Source organism: Piliocolobus tephrosceles, chromosome 21 (genome assembly GCF_002776525.5).
Source record: "Piliocolobus tephrosceles isolate RC106 chromosome 21, ASM277652v3, whole genome shotgun sequence".
Classification (NCBI taxonomy): Eukaryota; Metazoa; Chordata; class Mammalia; order Primates; family Cercopithecidae; genus Piliocolobus; species Piliocolobus tephrosceles.
In genome coordinates, this window is record NC_045454.1 from 13,884,833 (window position 1) to 13,907,687 (window position 22,855).

A 22,855-nucleotide genomic window follows, 5' to 3' on the forward strand; every position below is an offset into this window, starting at 1 on the left:
AAAATTTTGCTGCTTTTGTTTGATGTCCTGCTGGACGATTGCATCTCCTTTTTTGAGCACTTTTAATCACAGATGAATCCAGACCCATATAATAAAAAGGCTTGTTGCTCAGGGCGGCTCTGGCCACCTCTTTTATTACCTCTGTTTTTAGCTCACACATAGAATTCCTTTGCAATTTCCTTTTTTTCATATTTGCAACTTCTGTCACGTATAAAAGGGAACAATGGCAACAGGAAAACGCAAGCTGAGCTCTACAAGCAGTGACTTAGACTCCACCTGCTAATTCAAAAGGAAAACTGCAGGCTGGCGGGAAACTCAGCCCTACAGAGGATTCTGGGACGTGTAGTCCAGACTTTTGGGGGCACTTCCGCTCTGGGAAAGCGTGGCTTTGTTATTTGCTCCACTGGGGAAATAGGAACCCATAACCCAGTGCTCAGTGGGTTCGGTGGTACTTCGGCTACTTGAGGACGAGAACACGAAGGCTGCTCCCCTCGGGGATTCTGGGAAATAACGATTCGGCCGTGGGAGTTGAAGCCCGCACTTCCGCCTAGAGGGGCGGGGCAGCGGCTGCCGTTCCTCCAGGGGATGCTGGGAAGTGTAGTTCCAGAGCTCCTTGCCGTCCCAGGCACTTCCGCTGCAAGAGGTTGAGAGCGCGGCCTTCATTCCTCTGGTGGAGGTGAGTGAGCCTTGGGATCCCGCGACGTGTTTTAACTTTTATGGCTTGGTCGTAGGATCAGCGGGGCTCGCTCTTCGGTCAGCAGGAAAAGACGCTGCGGCGAGCAGCGGAGGGCGGAGTTGAATGGCAGGGCAGCTGATTGCCTTACTCTATTCGGAGCCGCTGCATTCGGGGCGGTTCGAGAGTCCCCAGATTGGGAGTGGACCTGGATGGGGCGGCGTCTGAGGGTCTCCTGGGCTCTCAGCGGCCCGACCCGCCTTCCCTCACCTCCCACAGCTCCGTCGCTTCCTAGCGGTATAACATTGGGTGGGAACTTAATCTTTCGCTTAGTTTCTGGTCTTAGTTTCCTCTTCTGCAAAACGGAATATTAACCTTATATATTTGTTTTGACAATTAGTAATATAGTACAAGTAAAATGTGTATAGAATAGTACAGGAATGTGGCAACATGATGGCTATTCATATTAAAACTATGTTAATAACCTTAAAAATTTTCATTTTTCAGCAAGCGCCTGGCTCTCCTTTCTGATTCCTGCAGCAGAGGAGGCTGTTCCTGGACTATTTCTGACCTGTTTTTTAAGAAAGAGTGCATCACTCAACAGGTGGCATCTGGAGTTATCCTCTGTGGATTTTCCAGGATCTCAGACAAGATCGTGCAATCTCCCGGCCTCCTTTCCTTCCCCTGCTCTGGCTTCTGAAAGAATGCTGCGGAGAGGAGGAAAGACAGCATCCTGGCTCCTAGCAGCAGAGCCCCACTGTGACAGGACCTAGCATTCACCTTTCTCTTCTGTTCCGAGTGGAAGAAGGTATTTCATTCATTGCAAATGTTTCTGCTACAGAAGTGTCCCGTTATTGAATAATTGGGGAAAATGTGACATGAATATTAGTCACACTAAACATTGGGTGCTATCACTCTGAGGGCTTTATAAAAACTAACACACTGAACCTTCACAAAGGCTTTGTGTTGTGGGTTCTGTTCACCTTACAAAGGTGATGTTGGTACTGTTGTTATACCAATTTTGCAGATGAGGAAATGGAGAGAGCCTAATTTACTTTCCTGTGTCACAGTGCTAGTAAGAACAGTGGATTTGTGTCCTAGAATACATCTGAATACCCTTGGTCCCACAGTTTGAAATCCCAATTTAGAATTAGGAAATAAACAATCCATATAAATAAGCATAGGAAACTGGCTACTGAGGAGCCATTTGAGATCAAGTTGGGGATGGAGGTTGGAATTTTACTGTAGAAGATTTTGAAAGCAAGGTTGAGTTTGGACTTCTTTATAAAATTTTGAAAAAATTCTCATTTAACTTAATTTTAAGCAATATTAGTAGTTCATATTCTAATCATAGAGATGCATGTTCTCTGTACAGGATGCAGAAAATACAGAAATATAAAATATTACAAATTTCCTTAATACTAGGATATAGATTATTATTAACAGTTTAATGCATTTCTGTTTAGCAGTTTTTAATGTGTTTTTGTCTATGTTTTATGAAATTGTTATCACACTATTCATAGTGGGTTGTTACTCCCTTATTTTTTACTATGGAAACATCCAAACATACCCAAATATAATGAACTCTTACGTACAGTCACCCTGCTTCCATCCTTGCTAATCTTATTGCCTCTCCCACCAACTTTTTTTTCCCTTGAGTATTTCAAAACAAACCCAGATGTTCAGTCAGTAAGGCTTAAAAATTAATAATTATCATTCATTGTGTTTTGTGTGTTTTTTTTTTTTGAGATGGAGTCTTGCTCCGTTGCCCAGGCTGGAGAGCAATGGCGCGATCTCGGCTCACTGCAACCGCTGCCTCCTGGGTTCAAGCAATTCTTCTGCCTCTGGGATTACAGGTGCCCGCCACCATGCCTGGCTAATTTTTGTATTTTTAGTAGAGACTGGGTTTCTCCATGTTGGCCAGGCTGGTCTCAAACTTGACCTCAAGTGATCCACCCACCTCAGCCTCCCAAAGTGTTGGGATTCCAGGTGTGAGCCACCATGCCGGGCCTCATTAATTGAGGTCAGTTAATAATATGAAGGCCAAGGGAGGGGAGATTCTATTCATTTGCCAGGGCTGCCATAAGAAAATACTACAAATTGGTTGGATTATACAGAAATGTATTTGTTACAGTTCTGGAGGCTAGAAGTCCAAGATCAAGGTGTCGCCAGTTTTGGTATCTTGTAAGGCCTCTCCTCTCTGTGTGCTTGAGCTCCCTTGCTGTATGTCAACTTCATCACCTCTTTAAAGACCCTATTTCCAAAGACGGTGATTTTCTGAGATACCGATCATTAGGACTTTAACATTTTGAGAGAGGCACACACAATTCAGCCCCTAATAGATATTAGCAGCAACTCTAAGGTTTTTGACTCCTGGCAGCTAGGAGAATGCTACTTATGTGAGAAAGCCAGAAAGAGTTGCAATTAGGAAAAGGAAGAAGATTGATTTTCTTTGCTTTTTTTGGAGTTGCACTTGCCACTGGCATATAACTCTTGGTTTCTTACCTCTCTCCCATTAGACTTCAGGGACCTCTGTTTCATGGACATTATTATATTCTCAGAGTACCCAGCCAGAGGTTTGCAAAGAGGAGTTATTCAGTGAGTAAGTGTGATTCATGTAGCTCTCCAACAGGCATCTGGATTTTGGGTGCAACAGCTTGCAGTTAGAGAACAAAATAGAAAGATTATCCATAGTCCTTGTCCATTATCTCACGTTTGATGGGCTGTAGAATCCATCAACTTTTTCAGAGTATTCAAAATTTGAGTACAGTTGTGGATAATATTGTCAACATCTAAAACAGACTCCCTTAAAGACAAATCAAACCACTGTTAAGGTACAGTCTTTTTTGTTTGTTTGTTTGTTTGTTTGTTTTTGAGACAAAGTCTTGCTCTGTTGCCAGGCTGGAGTGTGCAGTGACGTGATCTTGGCTCACTGCAAGCTCCACCTCCTGGGTTTGAGTGATTCTCCTGCCTCAGCCTCCCCAGTAGCTGGGATTACAGGTGTGCACCACCATGCCCAGCTAATTTTTGTATTTTTAGTAGAGATGGGGTTTTGCCATGTTGGTCAGGTTAGTCTTGAACTCCTGACCTCAAGTGATCTGCCTGCCTCTGCTTCTCAAAGTGCTGGGATTATAGGCATGAGCCACCGTGCCTGGCCAGGTTTAATATTTATCACATGGAGATTATGATAAGGACTGCTGACATTTGTTGGGTGTTTCTTATGACTTGGAGAATTTCTAGTGGTTTCCGTGCACTAGCTTATTTGTTTTTTATGACAGTTCTATTTTATTCTGATTTTAAAGATGAAAGAGCAAACACAGACAAGTTAACTATACAGATGACCCGGTGGCATAGTCAGCGGGGCAGAGCCAGGATCAAACTTCAGTAGCAAGTCAGAACACTCAATAACTGAATAACCTTGGGCAAGTTACTTGACCTTTCTGTGCCTCAGTTTTCTTACCCGTTAAGTAGGGATGATATTAATAACTACCTCGTAAAGTTTCTGTGAAGACTAAAAGAGATATGTAACCTGTTTGAAATAGTGCCTCACATGTAGTAAGTCCTCTGTGTATTATAGACTAAAGCTGGCCTTCATCTTCTACAGGTAATTTGAAAAATGCAACAAGTTATTGAAGGAGCAAAGGTGTGTGTGTGTGTGTACATATATATATATATATTTTTTTTTTTTTTTTGAGGTAGAGTCTCGCTCTGTTGTCCAGGCTGGAGTGCAGTGGCACAATCTCTGCTCGTTGCAACCTCTGCCTCCAGGGTTCAACCAATTCTCTGCCTCAGCCTCCCGAGTACCTGGGATTACTGGCGCCTGCCACCATGCCTGGCTAATTTTTTTGTATTTTTAGTAGAGATGGGGTTTCACCATCTTGGCCAGGCTGGTCTTGAACTCCTGACCTCGTGATCCACCCGCCTGGGCCTCCCAAAGTGCTGGGATTACACACGTGAGCCACTGCGCCCGGCCTCAAAGGTATATTTTTAAGTGTTCTTTTCTTCCCCACTTTCTACTTTTTCTATGGATGCTTTAATTCTGTTATATATTTGAACAAATGTGAATAGTTTCTATGACAGTGATTGTTGAAACCTATAACAAACTCTAATTTGCTGTCTTTTGAACTTAGTGAGTCCCTGCGGGGTGATTATATGGTCTATATTGCCTTAATAAAAAGATCTAAGCCTGCACTATCCAATAGTGTAGCCATTAGCTACATATGATTATTGGCACCTGAAACATGACTAGTCTGAATTGAGATATGTTATAATGGTAAGGCACAGCAGATTTCAAAGACCTACTATGAACAAAAGAATGTAAAATCCCTCAGTTATTCTTATACTGATTACAAGTTGAGGGGATAATATTTTGGATATGTTGGGTTAAAGAAAATATATTGTTGAAATTAAGCTCACTTGCTTCATTTTACCTTTTTAAATGTAGCTATGAGAAAAATTTAAATTACACAAATAGCTTGCCTGCGTTATATTTCTCTTGGACAGCACTGGTCCAAGAGAAAGGGAAGCCTCCCCTTTCACTCTGAGAATTTGCCTCCAGAAGCATTACCAGTCATTCTGCAGCTCTTTCCTCTTAGAGAGAGCTTGAGGGGCATCTTATACTGGAGAGAAGCAGGGAGCTGATAATCAGTAGGCCTGAGTGCCAGGCAGAGCCATGCCCCCGGCTTCCCGGGTGCCTGTGGACAGTTCCGTCAACTCTTTAAAAGGCAATGTAGAATAATGGCAGTGGTTCTTGAACTGTGGTCACATCAGAATCATAAGACCCAGGCCCTAGACTCCTTCTGTGAGCTTGAACCTCTGTGTTCTTTATTAGTAATTCAGGTGTTCTGGTCACCTACTCACCGCATTGGTAAAGGAGGGATTCCCCACCTGCTACTGAGTGTCCCCCAGACATTGAAACTTAATCCCCATTGTGGTGTTATTAAGAGGTGAGGCCTTTGGGAAATGATTAAGTCATGAGGGCATGAAGGAGTTAATGCCCTTATAAAAGAGGCTTCAGAGAGAGAGTTCACCTCCCTTGTTCTTCTGCCATATGAAGACACAGCATTCCCCTGTCCCCCTTTTCCCCTACTCTTCTGCCACGTGAGAACACAGCAAAAAGGCCCTCAGTAGACCCACAACCTGCTAGAGCCTTGATCTTAGACTTCCCATCCTTCAGAACTTTTAAGTTTAGGAGTACACGTGCAGGTTTGTTATATAGGTAAACTTGTGACATGGGGGTTTGTAGGACAGATTATTTTGTCACTAGTACCCATTAGTTATTTTTTCTGATCCTCCACCCTCTGATGGAGACCCCAGCATCTGTTGTTCCCCTCTATGTGTCCATGTGTTCTCACCATTTAGCTCCCATTTATGAGTGAGAACATGTGGTATTTGGTTTTCTGTTACTGTGTTAGTTTACTAAGAATAATGTCCTCCAGCTCCATCCATCTTCCTGCAAAGGACATCTTTTTTTTTTGAGACAGTTTTGCTCTTGTTGCTGAGGCTGGAGTGCAATGGTGCCATCTCAGCTCACTACAACCTCGACCTCCCAGGTTGAAGGGATTCTCCTGCCTCATCCTCCTGAGTAGCTGGGATTACGGGCATTCACCACCTTGCCTGGTTAATTTTGTATTTTTTTTTTTCAGTAGAGACAGGGTTTCCCCATGTTGGTCAGGCTGGTCTCAAACTCCTAACCTCAGGTGATCCACCTGCCTTGGTCTCCCAAAGTGCTGGGATTACAGGTGTGAGCCACTGCACCCAGCTAGGATATCTTTTTTATGGCTGCATAGTATTCCATGGTGTATACGCACCACATTTCCTTTATCCAGACTGCTGTCGACGGGCATTTAGGTTGATTCCATGTCTTTGCTAAATACCAGACCTATGGCTTTTTAACAAAAAAAAATTTCTATGTTCTTCAGGGCTGAAATACATGCCTTCAGATATCAGGTATCTACATGGCTTTCTCTTCCTATATTTGAGGTCTCTGCTCAAATATAAGAGAAATCTTTCATGACAAAAACTTGTTTGTTCTGTGACAGCCCCTCCTTTCATCTCTTTTTATTTCTTTACCCTGCCTTCTTGTTCTTAAAAGTGTCTCTCACTATATATTGGGGGTTTGTTATGCCCTCGTAGCCCATTATAATATCAGCTTTGTGAGATCAAGGTCTTTGTTCACTGCTGTATATTTCACATCTAGGACCCTTGGCTGGCACAGAGTAGACCCTTCAACGATTATATGTTGAATGAATGGTTCAGGTGATAAATAATGAGGCCTGGATCCACATGGCATATCTATCAACTATTCACTACGTCATTAAAGTAGTCATTGTGCAAATCTGTGAGTTCCTTCCAAATGCTTGCAGCAATATAGTAGGTGTTGGGGATGGAGCAGGAAACGAAACTCCCCATTAGACAGGTGTAATGAATATAAGTAAGTAAATATCTAGAAGGATGTTAGAGAGGAATAAGGGCTTAGAGAAAAGAATTAAGCAGAGATGAGGGATAGGAAGTGTTGGGGTGCAGTTAGGAGACCGAAATTGTCTACAGGATGGCTAGAGAAAGACTCTGAGGTGGTGACATTTGAATAAAGAAGGAAGAGGTTCTTAGTGTGGCTCTTCTAATAGTCTCTCTGGCCCCAGCCTCCTCCCCATCAAGCCTCCTCCTGTCTGAGAGAGTAATCTGTTCCTAACACAAAAGGAATCTTTTTACTCTCCTTTCCGGAAGCCCTTCAGTGCTCTCCTGCTGACTTGCAGATAATATTGTGACTTGAACATCATCATGGTTTGAATTCTGCCTTCCTGTCCCATCTCTTTCTGCCTATTATTTGTCTTCACATCATGACATTTGTTCTCTGGGAGTTTTATAGTGATTTGGATTCTCTTGCTAATACAGCTCAGTCATCCTCCAGGGCTCAGATTAAGCCACGTTTGCGTAGAACCCCCTGCATTCCAGTTTGGGCTTAGGAGCCCATTCCTCATGCTGCCAGAGGATGCTGTGCACTACTCTGGCATTTGGCCATGTGTAGTGGAATTGCCAGTTTCCTCATCACTAGACTGTGAGCATCTTGAGGCTGGAGAATTGCATCTCTTTTAGTAAAGTTCCCACAAGTCTTTATTGAGTTAATAAACTCATCTATTTAATGAAGTAGTAATAAATTCACCTGCGTAGTGCTAATTATGCAGGCAGTAAAATAGTGTTCATTCTCAGTATTTTAAGGGACACATTCTGTAGGTTCTGTAACAGTGACTCATGCTGGCATTGACTTTGAAGAGCAGAGAGTACTATCCTAAGATGTATTTAACAACATCCAGAGATGCTTTTCCTTCCAAAAATGACTTTGATCTTGCCCAAGGACAGCAAATGTTGTGAAGAGGAAAAACCTGGAAATAAAATCCCTGCTCTCCAAATCCTCCCAACTGGAGTCAGTCTCAGAATTATACAACTCAGAGAGACTTTAGACCAACTAGTCTAGTCTTCCTATGTGCATCTCCATGTCTGTTGGTGGGTTCATTCATTCTTTCAGTCATTTCTGCTGGGTAATTACTTTGTACAGGAACTGTTTTAGGTACTTGGGATATAAAGCTGAATAAGCATTCATCACAAGACAGATGGTTGATGTGCTATTATCACCTTTTTCCCCAAGGCAATGGAAATATACCCCTGTGAAACATTCTTATTGAGAAGAGGTTGCTGGGCAAATACAGAGTTAGAACAAAGTGAATTACAAATTCTAAAAGTATTTCAGGCTAGGTGCGGTGGCTCACACCTATAATCCCAGCACTTTGGGAGGCCAAGGTGGGTAGATCACTTGAGGTCAGGAGTTCGAGACCAGCCTAGCCAAAACGGGGAAACCTCATCTCTACTAAAGAAACAAAAGAAACAAAAAAAATTAGCCAAGAATGGTGGCGGGTGCCTGTAATCCCAGCTATTGGGGAGGCTGAGGCAGGATAATCTTTTGAACCAGAAGGCTGAGGTTGCAGTGAGCCAAGATCATTCCACTGAACTCCAGACTGGGCCGCAGCGTGAGACTCCATTTCAGAAAAATAAATAAATATTTATTCTAAGATTGGAAGGTTTTATGTTTCCCTTTTCCATAGTAAGGGTTCTTCTATCTGAACTAAGAGAACTAAGAATAATTTACTAATAAATGAAGCAGTAATTAACTAATACTAAACTCTTAATCTGGGCATTTTACTCTGTTTCCACCCTCCATAGAATCAGAATCTTACACTGAGAGCTACAAGGAGAACTCCATTTTTCACTGTGCAGGGGCTCTCTCCTGAAGGGTCAAGTGGAATCTGGAATCCAGCCCATGCTTCCCCATTATCAAGCCATGTGAAGCTGCAGACTCCCTGAGTGTCTTAGTCCATTTGTGCTGTTATAACAAAATATACCATAGACTGGGTGGCTTAAACAGCAAACCTTTGTAACTCACTGTCCTGGAGATTGGGAAGTCCATGATCAAGTCACTGGCAAATCCATTGTCTAATGAGGCCACTCTTACTGGTTTGCAGAAGCTATTGTCTTGTATCTTCCTGCGGGGAAGAGAGAAGGAGCTAGGTTACTTGCTTTTCTTACAAGGACAGCAATCCCATTATGGAGGTTTCACCCTCATGACCTAATTACCTCCTAAAGGCCCCACCTCCCAAGAACATCACATTAGGGCTTCAACATAAGAATTTTGAGGGGACACAGACATTGGTCCACAGCAGCAAGGGAGGGGCTCCTTGACTGTTTCATGTGAAGCAAGTAGAAGTTTATGCATAACTTCTACTGATTGTTTAAGCTGCCAGAAACTGTTCCACGTGTTTTATGTATAGTCACTTTCACTGACCTTCCTATGAGGTAGTTATTATTATTATATCCAATTTATAGATTAGACATTAGAGCACAAAGTACTAGCAAGTTAGAGATGCCCGTATTCCAGTACTGGTGGGCTGGTTCTGGAGTCTAGACTGTTCACAACTCTGTTCTCTACTCCCTCAAGCAGCTCCCTTGGCTTCAGAGTCCAATCTCCATTTCTCTGTCTTTTACCCCTAACTCTGGAGCCCTCATTTCTCCTTCCATGAAACCTTAGACTCCCATCTGCTTATTTTTGTCTTTAGAAGCAACAGAGAGACAAGATTTGGAATAGTGGCTCTGGTATGAAAGCCAGATTCAGGTACTGTTCCTGCCTCTTGACCTCATCAAGCCTCAGCTTCCTCACCTGTTAAATGGATACAATTGCCATCATCATATTTGTTGAGAACTCCCTAAAATGCCAGGTATTATGCCAAGGGCATTGAATAAATTCACTCATTGATTCTTCACAGTAATCATGATTAACATCCTGTTTTCATTTCCTTTCTTTTAGCTGAGCATAGGCACAGAGGTTTGGGTGGTTGGACCAAGGTTACACAACTGACGCAACCGTAGGTTCTTCACAGGTATGTGTGAAGTACCTTAATGAAACATCATGGACCAACTTCTTCATCAGTTAAACATCACCATTTTTGTTGTTATTACTGTGCTTACTGTAGCTTGTTAATTTCAGTGACATTGATTATCTAATTTATAGCTGCATAAATCTTGCAGAGTCAAAATTTTTTATTCAATTTTCTCTGTCTCTATGATAATCTTTGTAAGGCCGTACGCCGTACTGTTAAAGTAAATTTTTCAAGGTCTTTTTTTTTTTTTTTTTTAGATTTTGTCTTTCTCTTTAGAGACAGAGTCTCACTCTGTTGGCCAGGTTGGTCTTGAACTCTTGGCCTCAAGCAATCATCCCACCTTGGCCACAGAGTGCTAGGATTACAGGCATGAGCCACCATGCACAACCAAATTTTGCAGGGTCTTATACCTTTTAGAAACCAGTCCATATAGTCAAATTCATAGAGACACATGGTTATCAGGGGCTGGGAGGGGGAATGGGGAATTATTACTTAATGGGTACAGAAAATATTCTGATGATGGATGGTGGTGATGGTTGCACAACAATGTAAATGTACTTACTGAACATAACCACTGAAATGGTTAAAATGGTAAATTTTATGTTACGTATTTTACTATCAAAAAAGCATTCATCTATGTATAGTAGTCCCCCCGTATCCACAGCAGATACCTTCCAAGAGCCCCAGTGAATGACTTAAACCTTGGATATTACCGAAGCCTCAATATACCATGTTTTTCCTTTACCTACATACTTATGATAAAGCTTAATTTATAAACTAGGCACAGTAAGAGACTAACAATAACTCATAATAAAATAGAATAATGATAAAATACTGTAACAAAAGTTCTATCAACATGGTCTCTCTGTCTCTCAAAATATCTTACTGCACTCTACTCAACTGTTTTTGGACATAGTTGACGTCAGGTAACTGAAACCACAGAAAGCAAAACTATGGATAGGAAGGACCACTGTAATCTTAAGTATTATTGTGAAAGCCTCAAATTAAGTATGGGAAACTAAGAGAGAATAACAGGTATTTCAGAGGTTAAAGCACAAACCTCTACTAAAAAATTCATCGGCTGAGTGTGGTAGCTCACACCTGTAATCCCAGCACTTTGGGAGGCTGAGGTAGGAGGATCACTTGAGCTCAGGAGTTCGAGACCGGCTCGGGCAACATAGCAAGACCTCGTCTCTACAAAAAGTCAAAAAATTAGCTGGACATGGTGGTGCACACCTGTGGTCCCAGCTACTTGGGAGGCTGAGGTGGGAGGATCGCTTGAGCCCAGGTATGAGTCATGATTGTGCTGCTGCACAGCAGAGCAAGACCCTGTCTCAAAAAAAAAAAAAAAAAGAATTTATTGGTAGAAACCATTAATGAGGACAGGTTTTATGTTACGGAATGTTATGTGCTTTTCTGCAGCTAAGAAGTAAGGTACTCTGAAAATGTTCTTTGAGCTTTTCCCCTCCTCATTTAATTCGTAAACAATCCTATGAAGTTGTTAATTCTCTCATTGTTAATCTCTTCATTTTATGCATGAAAGAACTGAGGCACAGAGATATTAATAATTTGTCCAGGATTTCATAGCAAATAACAATGCCATAAATCTAGGCATTTGGCCCCAGAGGTTACTCTTTTTTTTTTTTTTTTTTTTGAGACGGAGTCTCACTCTGTTGCCCAGGCTGGAGTACAGTGGCCGGATCTCTGCTAACTGCAAGCTCCGCCTCCCGGGTTCACACCATTCTCCTGCCTCAGCCTCCCGAGTAGCTGGGACTACAGGCGCCCGCCACCTCGCCCAGCTAGTTTTTTGTATTTTTTAGTAGAGACAGGGTTTCACCGGTTAGCCAGGATGGTCTTGATCTCCTGACCTCGTGATCTGCCCGCCTCGGCCTCCCAAAGTGCTGGGATTACAGGCTTGAGCCACCGCGCCCGGCCTAAGGTTACTCTTAATCTGAGCATTTTACTCTCAATTTCTACTCTCCCTAGAATCAGTCATACCCTGAGAGCCACAAGGAGATACTATGTTAGGGGCACACTATGTGTGGTCAGGCAGGTCACTCGCTTGCCAGGGTCTTACAGTCAGAGGGACAAGTAGTATCTGGAATCCAGCCTAGTCTCTGTTCATCAAGCCAGCCTGAGGAAGGAACACTGTTGCTATTTCATGTTTAAAAAATAGCTATGTGGGTTAGTGACATCCTTGGCCAAACTCTCATGGCTTTTTTCTCCTTTCCCCTTGTTTTCTCCTTCCCTCTTAAGACTTGGCACTTCTTCAGAAGGAGGAGGACAAAATGACGAAGTCTAAGGTGAGTTGGACCTCCCTTTCTCCATAAAAATTGTCATCTCATTTCTGAAGGATTACACACACCTTATTCTTTTTGTTAGGAAGATGAAGGAGAACAGTAGACATTTGAGAACCTCTTGTGTGCCAGATGCTTGCTGCTTTTTACTTTTGTGTTAATTTTTCTTGCTTTACTTTATGACTTTATAATTTGATAAATAAGCATAGAAAAGTCAGTAACAGAATAAAAATCTCATTTTCCTACTATTTCCCTTACAAAACAACCGTTTTGATTTTCCATGTTCTTTTCCTCAGATGTATTCATAACTGTGTATTTGTAAGCATTGTATAGATAAAATGTTCAAGTTACACCTTTTCTAATTAATATTACTTGCCCCATATTTTTACAGTCCCTTGAATTGATGTTACTCTGTGGTGTGTGTGTGAAATAACTTTTCTCCTCATTCATCAACATTTAGGTAGTTTAGAATTTTTACTGAAAACGGTTACTACAGTTTTCCCACAAATAACCATTTTTTTCCAAAAAGCAATTTGAAGGAGTTTTGCTATTATTTACTTTTAATGTTATAGAAACACTATCTTGAAAAATTACTTTTGATATGTGGTACTTTGGGTATTTCGTATATCAATGATTCAAATATGACATCGTGCGACATGATATCTCTGATCAGAGAAAACATTATTAGGTATTTCCATGTAAGAAAGCTAGATTTTTCTTACCCAGGCCTGAATTGCACCCTATGTATGTTTATTTACTGATCTGTATTGTTTTACTCTTATGTTAACTTATTTTATTGAAGTAATAATGTACTTAGTTTTAGAAGTCCAGTAGTACAAGAGGACTTACCAGATACTTTTCTTACTGTATTTATTCCTCACACCAACTTTATGAAGCAGTACTTGGTCTCATGTGCATTTTAATTACAAAGAAACAAGACTGTAGAATTGTGGAAAGTTGCTGAGTTTCACTTAGGCTACCAAAGATCCGACTGATTTCAAAAGACTCCAGAATTTTTACTTAATTGAAGAGAGAGAGGCAAAGGAAAAGAATTCTTCACTCAGAGGACCTGGCTCTTTTTGTGTGGGTGCCTAGCTTGTCCTGGTTAGTGGAAGATGCCTCAGATAATACTGCCTCTACTTGATTCTCTCTCCAGTGGCCTCTTCTTCTCTATGATCACTGTCATTCATTTAGGGCACCTGAATGTGCAGGGCTCCAGGGATGAACAGTGTTCATATGATTAAAACAATATGATATGCTGGCTGGGTGCCGTGGCTCATACCTGTAATCCCAGCAATTTGTGAGGCTGACACAGGTGGATCACTTGAGGTCAGGAGTTCGAGACCAGCCTGGCTGAACATGGCGAAACCTTGTCTGTACTAAAAATACAAAAATTAGCCTGGCATGGTGGTGCATCCCTGTAATCCCAGCTTCTTGGGAGGCTGAGGCAAGAGAATCACTTGAACCCAGGAGGCGGAGATTGCAATGAGCTAAGATGATACCACTGCACTCCAGCCTGGGGAACAGACAAGGCTCTGTCTCAAACAAACAAACAAACAAACAAACTATACGATATGCTAGTGATTATCAGGGGTGATTTTACCGCCCCCGCCCCCCACCCCCAGGCAATATCTGGAAACATTTTTGGTACCACAAGTCAGGCGTGCTACCAGCACCTAGTAGGTAGAAGCTAAGGATGTTGCAAAACACCCTACAGTGCCCTAGACACCCCCACACAGCAGACGGCTATCCCGCCTGAAATAGCAATAGTGCTGAGTTTGGGAAACCCTCCTCAACACAAAGCTATACAACACCAGCAAAATGTAGGTGAACAACAACGTATATGCTAAAAAAAAAGACTTAAAATCATCACTAGAAATTTTACAGAGTTGTAAGATAAAACTCTAAATGGAATATCAATAAAAGGACAGTAACAGGCGAGATACCAAAGAAAAATAAAGATGTCCAGTAAATATATGAAAATATGATCTTACTAATTAAGTACACACCAAAAAACCAAGTTGTTTCTTACAGAACAGATTGCCTAGGATTTTGAAAAAGTCAGTTATATTCAATGTTATATATGCTATGGAGAATCAATGATAGTTACTTTCTCTGGTGGGGAGGATAAGATAGGGAAAAATTGAAAAGAAGATCTGTCATACATCATAATTTGGAAGTTGCATATTCTCTGACATTGTGATTTTTCACTTCTTGGAACTTACCTAAGAAAATAGGTGGGTTGGCCGGGTGCGGTGGCTAAAGCCTGTAATCCCAGCACTTTGGGAGGCCGAGATGGGCGGATCACGAGGTCAGGAGATCGAGACCATCCTGGCTAACACGGTGAAACCCCATCTCTACTAAAAAATACAAAAAACTAGCCGGGCGAGGTGGTGGGTGCCTGTACTCCCAGCTACTCGGGAGGCTGAGGCAGGAGAATGGCGTGAACCCGGGAGGCAGAGCTTGCAGTGAGCCGAGATTGTGCCACTGCACTCCAGCCCGGGCCACAGAGCAAGACTCCATCTCAAAAACAAAAAAAAGAAAGCAGGTGGGTAATATCTATGTAAAAAGTTGTTCTTTACAGCATTTATTATAAAAAAAAAAATCTCTAAAATGTAATACACTTTATATGGAATGTGATAGTAAAGTTGAGTATGGTCTCTTACACACTCTCTTACCTTTCCCTACACGTCTTTTTCACATTTCTCAGTGCTATCTGTCTTCCAGTGGACCTATATTGCAAGATTTAGGTGGAGTGTGTTTGATGTTGTAGGAGCCAGTGACATTCAAGGACGTGGCTGTGGTCTTCTCTGAGGAGGAGCTGCGACTGCTGAACCTTGCCCAGAGGAAGTTGTACCGAGATGTGATGCTGGAGAACTTCAGGAATGTGGTCTCAGTGGGTGAGGACAGGCATTCTCTGACTGAACATTGTTTCCCTCCGGTGTCTCTCTGTCCTTAGGTATACAGGGCTTTGGAGCTCTTGAACTGGTTTTCAGTTTTCTAATCATCCATCATAAGACAGATATGGAATTTTTAGTCTTTCCCCCTGGTGAAAGTGTGTATTTTGTTAATGAACTGTAACTTGACAGCATGACAACTATACACTTTTATACTTTCTCAAATTGTAGTCATCTTCAATTAATGGGTCATGATATACATTTGATGAATTGTACCATTGGTTTTTTCAATGAAATAAAATGGGGTAGAAAATGTCAGAGCACTTGGCAGTAACTGCACATTGCAGCAAAGACTGTCCTGTTGCCAAGAAGAATGTAAGAGACAATGGAGAGGGTATGATGAAAACATATTTTTTTTCCAGTAATTTATACTTATATCTGCATATCTTGGGTCTTTGCATGAAATATACTTCCTCCAATGGGTCATGATTAGAAGTGTGGAAAACACTAATTTTGATGTCCTGAAGACGATGAAATGAGGACAAGAATTTTTAGTAATTTTGGCCTCTAATGTATTAATTATAAACCTATGTCCTTGCCTTTTCACAGGGCATCAGTCCACACCAGATGGTCTACCCCAGTTAGAGAGAGAAGAAAAGCTGTGGATGATGAAGATGGCAACCCAGAGAGATAACTCCTCAGGTGAGGAGGGACTGGGGCTGCTGGACTTTTTTCTATTAGTCTTGGAGATATTCCAAGGTTGGTAAACAAAAATATGTGATGAAGGCATAGTCTAGAACAGTTTTTTTCCCCCGATGAATATCTAATCTAATTCTAATTTATTGGGTGCTTTTGGATATATGAAGAGCTGTATTCATTAACCCACTTAGTTTGTTCAGGATGCTAAAACAAAATACTACGGACTGGGGAATTTATAAACAACAGAAATTTATTTCTGACATTTCTGGGGGCTGGGAAGTCCAAGTTCAAGGCATCAGCAGATTCAGTGTCTGCTGAGGACCCACTTCCTGATCCGATAACAGCACCTTCTTGCTACGTCCTTAAATGGAAGGGGCAAGAAACCTCTCTCAGGCCTCTTTTATAAGGGCACTAATCCTATTCGTGAAAGATATGCCCTCATGACATAATCACCTTCCTAATGCTTTAGGAGTTAGGATTTCAGCATACAAATGGCAAGGGCACACACATTGAGACCATAGCACCCACATCTAATGAAAGCATAGCTTTAGTTGTAATCAAATTGAGTATCATTCCCCCTTTGTGGCTTTCCTGTAGCCATTAATAGTGAATCTTGCTCACTTGGTGAACTACTTTTTAGAATAAAGATTCTCATATCCACTTTTGAGGCAAGTCTCTGTAAAAGAAAATCACTTTACACAAGGAAAAAATAATGTTTAGAGAATAGCTTTTAAGTCTTTCCCTTTAAAAGTTTTCTTTGTGGCAACCATCCCCCTCTTCCAAAGAGAGTTACAGAAAAGAATGTTACTTCTCATTTTAGACATCCCTATTCAAATATGGTATGTATGGCAATGCCTTTATTGTCTACAAAATTAGCCACTAACCAAATAAATGTTATAGAAGATAGCCATTAACTAAACATATTCTAAAGAAGGCAGATTTTAGTCTTCTCTTCATTGTAATAAAGGGCTAACATATCATTTTCAATTAGAAACATTGTAACCTGGGCAAAATAGGGAAATTGCCCTACTCAAATTGACACATTCTCAGGAAGACAAAAAACAAGTCACATTTAAAAGTGAAAACTTGCGGCTAGGCATGGTGGCTCACGCCTGTAATCCCAGCACTTTGGGAGGCTGAGGTGGGTGGATCACCTGAGACCAGGAGTTCCAGACCAGCCTGGCCAACATGGTAAAACCCCGTCTCTACTAAAAATACAAAACTCAGTTGGGCATGGTGGCGGGCGCCTGTAATCCCAACTACTCGGGGGGCTGAGGTAGGAGAATCACTTGAACCTGGGAGGTGGAGGTTGCAGTGAGCCTAGAGCGCGCCACTGCAACCTGGGCAACAAGAGTGAAACTCCATCTCAAAAAATAAAAATAAAAATAAAAGTGAAAACTTGCAAAATATATACAGACATGACAAACTAAGTAGGCTTCAACTTAAAGGAAACACATTTATCTGTTTTCCAAGTTTCCATTATTACAATATAACTTCCTATTTGAACAATTTATTTGATTAAGAAATTAACACCTTTCTTAATCATTTAGGCTAGGAGGTTTCAAACTTTTGAGTATGAGTTACAATTAGAAATATATTTTATATCATAAATAATACAAACATTCACATATGGGTAGATGGGTCTGTGTGTGGCCTTAAACAAGAATTTATGCAGAGAAATACATTTACTGCTTACAAAACACGTCTAATATTTTTCTATTCTGTTAATGCTTGTCACAAGCTACTGAATGTATTTCAAACTCACTAATAGTCCTAGCCTTCGGTGTGAAAAACAATGGCATGATCCATATAGAAAAATGTATTTACATCCATCCATTTTCATAGTCTGCTTTCAGAGACATTATTCCTGAGGCTCTAAATACTGACTCCTACTTGAAAAAGGAAAAGTTTCAAAAACAATGAGAGAACAAAAATTTTAGTAGCAATCAATCCCTAGATCCCCTGGCCACTTTTCTGCCTTATGATTTTTTTTTTTTCCTAAGTAATTCTTACCATGATTTTGTGATCAGCATGATTTTCTCATCAGCACTATCCACTTAGCTTAGCCCTGCATCTGGTAAAACCTTTAAACTTCCCAGAAGAATCGCTCTTTCCAGTCCTTTTCCCATTATGCATAGTTTACTTGAAAAAGTTCTTTCACTTTTGTAATTTGGCTCAAAGTCTCCTAGAGAAGACAAGTGGGAATTCTTTTAAATACATCTATTGAACACTGTATGTCAGGCAGAGCTCTTGGGTGATGATAAAGTGATGAATGATACAAAATGCTTGTTCTCATGGATGGCAACATCCGTTCAACAGAGACATAAAAAATAATAAGGGACATACATAGTTTGTCAGAGGGTAATATGTGCTTTGTCAAAACAGATGAATGGAACTTGCCAGGGGAGTAAGGTAGATGGGGAGAATTTACTATTTGATATTGAGTGGGAAAGAGGCCTCACTGGGCTGGGCATGGGGGCTCACAACTGTAATCCTAACACTTTGAAAGACTGAGGCAGGAGGATAGCTTGAGCTCAGGGGCTTGAGACCAGCCTAGGCAAGATGGTGAAACCCCAGCTCTACAAAAAATACAAAAATTAGCCAGGTGTGGTGGTGTGCCTCTGTAGTCCCAGCAGCTTGGGGGGATACGGCAGGAGAATCACATGAGTCAGGAGGTTGAGGCTGCAGCGAGCCGGGTTCATGCCACTGCACTCCAGCCTGGGTGACAAAGTGAGACCCTGTCTCAAAAAAACAAAAAGGGCCAGGCACGGTAGCTCACACCTGTAATCCCAGCACTTTGGGAGGCTGAGGCGGGTGGATCACGAGGTCAGGAGTTCAAGACCAGCCTGACCAATATGGTGAAACCCCCCCCTGGTGGTTATGGAAACTTTAATTGTTGTTAGGTTTTAGAATAATGTATGTTATTACCATAAACCTCTTCTCCCAGGTATTCCCATGGAGGATATTTCCTAGCAAGAGGTAAAGGACCACTATCTGTTTACACTCGAACTTTAGGTATGTAGGTCAGCAATCCCCAATCTTGGCACCAAGGACTGGTTTGTTGGAAGATGGTTTTTGCACAGACTGGGGTCGGGGGGATGGTTTTGAAATGAAACTGTTCTACCTCAGATCATCAGACCTCAGTTGGATTCTCAAAAGGAGCACGCAACCTAGATTCCTCACACACACAGTTCACAATAGGATTCACGCTCCTATAAGAATCTAATGCCGCCACTGATGTGACGGGAGGTGGAGCTCAGGCAGTAATGGCTCCTGCTCACCTCCTGCTGTGTGGCCCAGTTCCTAACAGGCCACGGACTGGTATTGGTCCACGGCCCAGGGGTTGGGGGCCCTGACTTAGGTGATAAGGTATTTTCTGAAAAATGTATGTCTTTCTAACTAGTACAGTGCCTCAAAATCTCCCAATCTTGGAATAAACTTCCAATGAAATAATCCCAGGCAAAGGTTTTTGATAATTTATGGTAGGAGTTTTACTAGACATTTTGAACAGGGTCACTTTGTTCAGATGTCTATGCAGTAGGCAAATTTTGTGGAAGCTATTCATTAGACATCTGCTATGGCAAAAAATTAGGCTTTTAGTAAGGTGCAGTTTCTTGGTCAAGATTTCTTAGGAAACATGTTTCCTGTTCTGCAACCACCACATTTTTACCTGGTAGCTCACACAGAAATTTCGTGTGATTCTAAGCAGGTCTCATTAATGTGTAGTGAATGAGAACCTGATGACTCCCTCTTGGTTTCTTGGTGTATGTACATGATGATAAAGAGAAACGGAACCTTCTGGTTCAATAAAGCCTTAGGCTGTGGGCCCGAGTTTATAAACTTGACATATTGCAACAAAACATTATTCACATGCTCCATCTCCAAATTTTCTTTATCCTTTTAGGAGGCAAGAATCTAAAAGAGATGGAGACTCTTCAAGAAGTAGGATTAAGGTACCTGTCTCATGAAGACCTTTTCTGCTCCCAGATCTGGCAACAGATTACAAGAGAGTTAACCAAGTATCAAGATTCTGTAGCAAACATTCAGAGAACAGGCTGTCAGTTGGAAAAACGAGATGATTCGCACTATAAAGATGAGGGATTCGGTAATCAGAGTTCCCATCTTCAAGTTCACCACAGAGTCCACACTGATGAAAAACCCTACAAAGGAGAACATTGTGTGAAAAGTTTCAGCTGGAGCCCTCATCTTCAAATTAACCGAAGGGCTCATGCAGGAGACAAGCCCTACAAATGTGAAAAATGTGATAATGCCTTCCGTCGGTTTTCAAGTCTTCAAGCCCATCAGAGAGTCCACAGTAGAACAAAATCATACACAGATGATGCAGCTTATAGGAGTTTTAGTCGGAGGTCACATCTTCACCATCATCAGAGAATTCCCACTGGAGAGAATCCATACAAATATGAAGAGTGTGGGAGGAACGTTGGGAAAAGTTCACATTGTCAAGCTCGTCTGATAGTTCATACGGGAGAGAAACCCTATAAATGTGACGAGTGCGGGGTAGGCTTCAGTCAGAGATCGTATCTTCAAGTTCATCTGAAAGTTCATGCTGGAAAGAAACCATATAAGTGTGAAGAGTGTGGGAAGAGCTTCAGCTGGCGTTCACGACTGCAGGCTCATCAGCGAATCCACACTGGCGAGAAACCATACAAATGCAATGCGTGTGGCAAGAGCTTTAGTTACAGCTCACACCTTAACATTCATTGTAGAATCCACACAGGAGAGAAACCCTATAAATGTGAGGAGTGTGGGAAAGGTTTCAGTGTGGGTTCACACCTTCAGGCCCATCAGATAAGCCACACTGGAGAGAAACCATACAAATGTGAGGAGTGTGGGAAAGGCTTCTGCCGGGCCTCAAATCTTCTGGACCATCAAAGAGGCCATACTGGAGAGAAACCATATCAGTGTGATGCATGTGGTAAGGGCTTCAGTCGTAGCTCAGATTTTAACATTCATTTTAGAGTCCATACAGGGGAAAAACCCTATAAATGTGAGGAGTGTGGCAAAGGCTTCAGCCAGGCCTCAAATCTTCTGGCCCATCAAAGAGGCCACACTGGAGAGAAACCCTACAAATGTGGTACATGTGGGAAGGGCTTCAGTCGGAGCTCAGATCTTAATGTACACTGTAGAATCCACACAGGAGAGAAACCCTATAAATGCGAGAAGTGTGGTAAGGCCTTCAGTCAGTTCTCCAGCCTTCAGGTGCATCAGAGAGTCCACACTGGAGAGAAACCATATCAGTGTGCAGAGTGTGGGAAGGGCTTCAGTGTAGGTTCACAGCTTCAGGCCCATCAGAGGTGCCACACTGGAGAGAAACCCTATCAATGTGAGGAGTGTGGGAAGGGCTTCTGTCGGGCCTCAAATTTTCTGGCACATCGTGGAGTCCACACAGGAGAAAAACCATACCGATGCGATGTGTGTGGTAAGCGCTTCAGGCAAAGATCCTACCTTCAGGCCCACCAGAGGGTCCACACAGGAGAGAGACCATACAAATGTGAGGAATGTGGGAAAGTCTTCAGCTGGAGCTCATACCTTCAAGCCCATCAAAGAGTTCACACTGGAGAAAAACCATACAAATGTGAGGAGTGTGGGAAGGGCTTCAGTTGGAGCTCAAGTCTTATCATTCATCAGCGAGTCCATGCTGATGATGAGGGTGACAAGGACTTTCCTTCATCAGAGGATTCACACAGGAAAACTCAATAAAATATGTTTTACTGTCTCAGATGGGTGCTGAAATACTTTAATTATCAGAGCTATCATAGACAAAACATTTGTTTTATAGAGTCAGTAGTTCGGCTGAGTGATTGGGAGACCGCACAGCAGAGAAGTCTCACAAGAGTGGAGACATATGGACTGCGTTCAGAACACTGACCATTAGCTGATACATGCAGACAAGAGGATCAGGAAGGATGAGCCTGATCTGGAGTAAACCAGAAGTACTAAGATGGGAATGCCGAACTCTATTCCACTAGAATATAAGGTCCAAGAGGGTAGGGACTTTGTTGACTGCCAAATCTACTCTGCCTTTTCAGTGCCTAACACATTGTAATTTTTCAGTAATATTTGAAATTATTGTCATACTTGAAATTCAGTAATATTTGACATTTATCTCTAAAAGTTTCTCTAAAATTGTACTCAGAAGAATAATTCTGCAAGTCTTGGAGGATATATAAGTTAGTTATATGGCCTGATTTTCCCATTTTTGCAGGTCTCGTGGATGAGTGTTTATCAAACTGAAGGTTACAGCTTGTTAGTGGGTCCAGAGATCAGTTTCTGGCTAGCAACTAGAAGTTTTGTATGTTAACAATACTTTATTGAGGTGTAATCTGCATGCAGTAACATGCACAAGTCTCAAGTTTATGGCTTCCTGAATATTGACAAATGTAATCATCACCAAGATCCATGTACACAATGTCAATTAAACCAGAAAGTTTTCTTGTGCCCATTTCCAGTCAATCCCACCTCCAGTGCCAAGTATTATGATTTCTATACCATGAATTACTTAGGTCTGTTCCTGAGCTTCCTGTGGATTTAGTATGTACTCTTATATCTAGATTCTTATGATCAAATGTCTGATGATCTCAGTAGATTCAGAGAAAACATTTGACAAAATTCAGCATCCACCCATGATGAAAAAATTTTTCATAAAAGTCATCCATGAAAATCATAGAAGCTAACCTTATTTTTTTACAGATGAGGGAATAATTTATATACAGTGAAACTGACTTTTTTTTACATTATTAGGGAATAATTTATATACAGTGAAACTGACTAGTGTATCATTATGCATTTTGGCAAGTGCTGTCATGTGAACACCACCATCACAATCAAGACATTCAACAG

The 22,855-nt window shown here is 41.7% G+C and overlaps 1 protein-coding gene across 6 annotated transcripts; it reads left to right on the forward strand.

The window, feature by feature from the left end:
• The first annotated feature begins 607 nt into the window (after positions 1-607).
• On the forward strand, positions 608-22,468 carry ZNF45 (zinc finger protein 45). 6 transcript variants are annotated; one of them, XM_023190527.1, is made up of 9 exons: positions 608-676; positions 1,181-1,481; positions 4,278-4,316; positions 9,781-9,939; positions 10,029-10,101; positions 12,358-12,404; positions 15,172-15,298; positions 15,905-15,997; positions 19,899-21,973. In XM_023190527.1, exons 6-9 carry the CDS (start codon positions 12,390-12,392, stop codon positions 21,713-21,715), a joined length of 2,052 nt encoding a protein of 683 aa, XP_023046295.1. In that variant the 5' UTR covers positions 608-676; positions 1,181-1,481; positions 4,278-4,316; positions 9,781-9,939; positions 10,029-10,101; positions 12,358-12,389; the 3' UTR covers positions 21,716-21,973. The 6 variants fall into 6 exon arrangements, with proteins under 6 accessions (XP_023046295.1, XP_023046293.1, XP_023046297.1 ...); XM_023190525.1 differs by lacking the exon at positions 4,278-4,316 and having other exon boundaries at positions 19,899-22,468; XM_023190528.1 differs by lacking the exons at positions 608-676; positions 1,181-1,481; positions 4,278-4,316 and adding an exon at positions 4,591-4,652.
• Positions 22,469-22,855: the final 387 nt, after the last annotated feature.

Excerpts from the sequence above, each read along its gene's own strand:
- ZNF45 (XM_023190525.1), top strand. Across the intron at positions 15,299-15,904 it reads CAGGAATGTGGTCTCAGTGG|GGCATCAGTCCACACCAGAT; the intron begins GTGAGGACAGGC and ends GCCTTTTCACAG. Across the intron at positions 15,998-19,898 it reads CCAGAGAGATAACTCCTCAG|GAGGCAAGAATCTAAAAGAG; the intron begins GTGAGGAGGGAC and ends TTATCCTTTTAG.